The sequence below is a fragment of the Bactrocera latifrons genome, unplaced genomic scaffold (genome assembly GCF_001853355.1).
Source record: "Bactrocera latifrons isolate USDA-ARS-PBARC rearing strain unplaced genomic scaffold, ASM185335v1 scaffold_66, whole genome shotgun sequence".
Taxonomy (NCBI): Eukaryota; Metazoa; Arthropoda; class Insecta; order Diptera; family Tephritidae; genus Bactrocera; species Bactrocera latifrons.
In genome coordinates, this window is record NW_017537334.1 from 1150689 (window position 1) to 1155081 (window position 4393).

The following is a 4393-nucleotide window of genomic DNA, read 5'->3' on the forward strand; positions in this document are numbered from 1 at the left end:
GTCGTATATCTCGTACAGCTCATCGTTCCATCGAATGCGATATTCGCCGTGGCCAACGCGCAAAGGACCATAAATCTTTCGCAGAACTTTTCTCTCGAGAACTCGCAACGTCGACTCATCAGTTGTTGTCATCGTCCAAGCCTCTGCACCATATAGCAGGACGGGTATTATGAGTGACATTTGACATTTTGAGTATAACAACATGGATAAATAATAATAAATTTAAACAAAACAAATATAGTTGAAACAAAAATTGTGCATAATAATAAATTTATAGACTTTGCCCCAGGAAAATCAATCATTATGGATTGGTATGCTAAGTTAAGGAGTGGTAAAATGAGCACCGAAGACATAGAACTCAGTGGCCRCCCAAAAGAGCTTGTTATCGACGAAAACATCAAAAAAGTTTACAAAATAATTTTTGATCACCGTAAAGTGAAGTTGTTCGAGGTAGCAGGCAATCTAAAAATATAAAAATTCAAAAATTTTTTGGGTATGAGAAAAAATGGATGCCGCGCGAGCTCACGTTTGACCAAAAGCAACGACGAGTTGATGATTCCGAGCAGTGATGTTCAAACGTAAATAAACCGACTCTTTGCCGTCGATATGTGACAATGGAAAAATAATTTTAATTGACTACATTGAAAAAGAAAGGGTTATAAACAGTGGTTATTACATAGCGTCGTTGGACCGTTTGAAGTAMGAAATCGCCGAAAMACGATCGAATTTGAAGAAAAAGAAATTGTTTGGTGTTTGATTGGTGAAATCGATGGCAAAAATTCATGAATTGGTCTTCGAATTTCTTCCGCATTTTGCATATTTTTTAGCTTTCGCCCAACGACTATGTCCGCAAATCTCRAAAGAATGCTTGCTGKGAAGAAATTTTTGTCGAATGAAGAGAAAATCGCCGAAACTGAGGCCTWTTTTGAAGCAAAGGCCAAATCGTACTACCAAAATTATATCAGTGAATCACTCTTGTAGRCAACTATGTTGTATAAAAAAAAAAACGAAGTTTGCAAAAAAATGTGTTTTACTATGGTAGACGCAGGACTTTCGAAAAATTTTCTGTGAGTAAGAGGCTACTGTGATAAGTCTACAAGAAATCATGAAGACGTATTTTGGTTCACTTTGATAAGCCGGAATGGCTCCTAAAATGTGTAATAATTTTTCAAAGAAACTCGAACATAGTGGGCACAATGATGGTGGAAAATGGTCATGATCGGATCATAACTATATTATTTATAAATAATCTAATAGTAGAAACATTACCAGAATTATTAAATTTAAGCCAATTTTAAATTTTTTAATAACTAACTGAGAAACTCAAACTGTAAATTAATTTAAAAATTCTAATTTTTTTCTTTTTCTAATATCTCTCTTTCATTCACCTRCCATTAGAATGAAAGTTAGTGAATCAGTTCGAGAATGCTGCTAAGTTTAATACTCAATAACCCTCCACACCTGTACATAAAGAATATATAATCCACTCTACACATTTCTATGTACTTTTTCCAGCATTCCACTAGGTTAATCTCTCTGTTTGAACACTGTCTTCGAGTCACCGGCTTAACTGTAAACTTGTGAGAGAGCCCCGGCTGATAAGCGAAATGAAAGCTTCTGTGCACAAAGAACAGAATATCTCTTATCGCCAAAGCTTTTGACACTCAGCGCGGCGCTGATAAGYGGCACACAGCTGAGATCATGACTTAAATGTAAACAAATCGCTTTTGTGTTTTCTAAAATGCTGACTTTGCCGAGAATTACACACGAATACGCTGGGTACAGCGAACAAAGCGGTTCTTTAAAAACAAAACTTATTTGWTTATTCATACAATATTGAACTGTGAAGAGCATTGCAGGTAGAGATGCTAACAAAATACATTTAATCGAACAAATAACCTAACATAGTGATTTATCTAAGGCAGAACCAACATCTGAGGCGMTATTCCCAAAAGGGCTCTACAGAAATGTCAGCAAACACTTTCTGCGCATACTTTTTTCTGCTGGCGCTGTGCAGCGTTTTCAACACAACGAAGGCATTTACGTTGAACCTCACCGAAAGCTGTGATGCCAACCAAATSTACTTTTGCACTTTGACCAATCTGAGCAGTACACTGCGCGATCCATTGCTCGTGGCGAATGCAACTGCACCGCAGCTCAGCGAGCTGGTGCTGCGCGATTCGATAATTCCACGCATACCACGCTCACTGCTCGACCAAGCGCCCACATTGCATGGCTTCATCATGCAYAACTGTGAACTCCAGCGACTCACCGTCTTCGACTTTCCCACCGGACATCCWTTACAGACTTTAGTACTTCAAGCGAATCGCATTTCGGATGTGCCGGAAAGAGTCTTCGTGACGCTGTACGCGCTGCAAGAGCTCCAGCTCGGACGCAATATGATACATATGGTGCATAAGAATGCTTTCGCCGGCTTGCGGCGTCTACGTTATTTGGACTTGCAACAAAACGATATACACGAGCTGCCCGCGACGATGTTTGACGAACTCGTCGCGTTGGAGCATATCGATCTGAGTTCGAATAACATCCAGCGCATCGATGTTAACACTTTTGCACGAAATATGAATCTTCAAACTGTGCTGCTGGGCGATAACAGTTTCGCCACCTTTGAGTCGAATGCTTTGGCGCACTTAGTGCATCTGCATCTGCTCGACATTAGCAGCAGTAATGTAAAARTGCTGCGCTTACAGTCGGTCGATACGCTCTTARTGCAGGGTGGGGCGCTGGAGGAYATCGTTATTTCGGGAAGTGCCGTTAAAGTGCAWGCCGCCAATAATTTACTGACCAAGTTGGAAATCGGAGATAAACGSAGTGTGCGTGAACTGGATCTACACGGCAATCGACTGGAATCACTAGACTCTGTGATGGGCATGTTGAATCTACAACGTCTCGATGTGGCACGTAATCGGTTGCAAACATTAAGCACTTCTGAGTCACCACTGTACCTGGCGCTACCGAATTTAGTGCACTTGAGCTTGTCAACCAATCAATTGAAGAACTTAACACTGGAGACATTTCTGCTACTACAAAAGCTAACGCATCTCGATTTATCTTTCAATAATCTGTTAAATCTGGATCAGCGGCTCTTTGAACCGCTCGTCAATCTGGAGAAGTTCTACATTGAAGGCAATCGCTTGCACAGCTTCGATTATGAGAAATTCGTTGAGTCGCATGAATACGTGAAGGAGTTCGGCATTTTCGATAATGAGTGGGAATACCGTTATATGCGCACAATGGTTGACTACTTAAAAGAGCACAACATTCAGCTACCAGTGCGCTTTAGTTCGAACAGCAATGGCAACAGTGTGGGAAATCACATTGACACGACATTGAACTCGCTTTCGGCWGCCGATAAGGCGGCACATCATCGTTACGCGTCCACTGCTAGTTCGYTAAATGATTTCGACGCGCCCAATGCTGATATGACGGCGTCGTCAGCAGCGGCAGCAATGAGTGATATCAGTGGTATTCACCCGTACCTCACCACCCGCGATGTGCTCACTTTGATCATATTRTTGTTGGTGTTTTTGATTTTGCTGCTACAGCTTCTGAGTTTTCTACGTGAGGAGGAATGTCTGCCTAATTGTTGCAATAGACTCGCGCGAAATGCGCGCACCAACAATCGTCGTCGGCTCGAGGAGGAAGAAGAGGACTCAGAAGTGTAGACCTAACTCTCAAGATTCTAAGTGGTAATCATAATAGTCATACACAATTGTTARAATGCAGTGATAAAATATCATACTTGACTTAATTTTTAGAAAATATCAAATCAAGRTTTGGAAAATAAATAGATGCAAATGTATATAAGTCGCCGAACTGAATAGTTTTCACTTTTTTCGGTTATCCGTCTGTAAAAAAATTATAGAACCTTTACTTAAGCATCAATTTAAGAAAAAAAAAAACAAGTGCATGATTGATGCTCTTGAGGTGTGATAGTTACATATATCCTTATTATACTGTTCTTCATAAACATATTCCCGAAATCAGATTTAGGATTTTGATAGCAGCTGTTTACCGCACAATCTCGTAAATGACGATAAATTTCTTCCGGTGCAACTCTCCGCGATATCAGGTAACCACCAAATTCTCAATGGGAGGCTGTAACTTGCGGTCTGGTCCCCAAAACAGAGTTTTCGGTTTCGAAAACAGGAAAAAGTCACAGGAGGCGAAATCTAGCGAATAAGGTGACAAAGGTTTAACTTCCTTTGTCGGTGTATTATCGGGACGAAAAATCCATGAAATTTTCCCCACAAATCTGGTCGTTTACCACTATTTACTTCACGGCACACCTCAAAACGAGGCGTGAAGGATGCTGTGAAGGGAATTTATGCCTTGGTTTACCACCTACTTTGATTATTGACCGACTTGAAGT

The 4393-nt window shown here is 40.6% G+C and overlaps 1 protein-coding gene across 2 annotated transcripts; it reads left to right on the forward strand.

Moving 5' to 3' along the window:
* The first annotated feature begins 1755 nt into the window (after positions 1-1755).
* On the forward strand, positions 1756-3837 carry LOC108975504 (platelet glycoprotein V-like). 2 transcript variants are annotated; one of them, XM_018944020.1, is made up of 2 exons: positions 1756-1859; positions 1922-3837. In XM_018944020.1, exon 2 carries the CDS (start codon positions 1968-1970, stop codon positions 3684-3686), a length of 1719 nt encoding a protein of 572 aa, XP_018799565.1. In that variant the 5' UTR covers positions 1756-1859; positions 1922-1967; the 3' UTR covers positions 3687-3837. The 2 variants fall into 2 exon arrangements, with proteins under 2 accessions (XP_018799565.1, XP_018799566.1); XM_018944021.1 differs by having other exon boundaries at positions 1926-3837.
* The last annotated feature ends 556 nt before the right edge of the window (positions 3838-4393 follow it).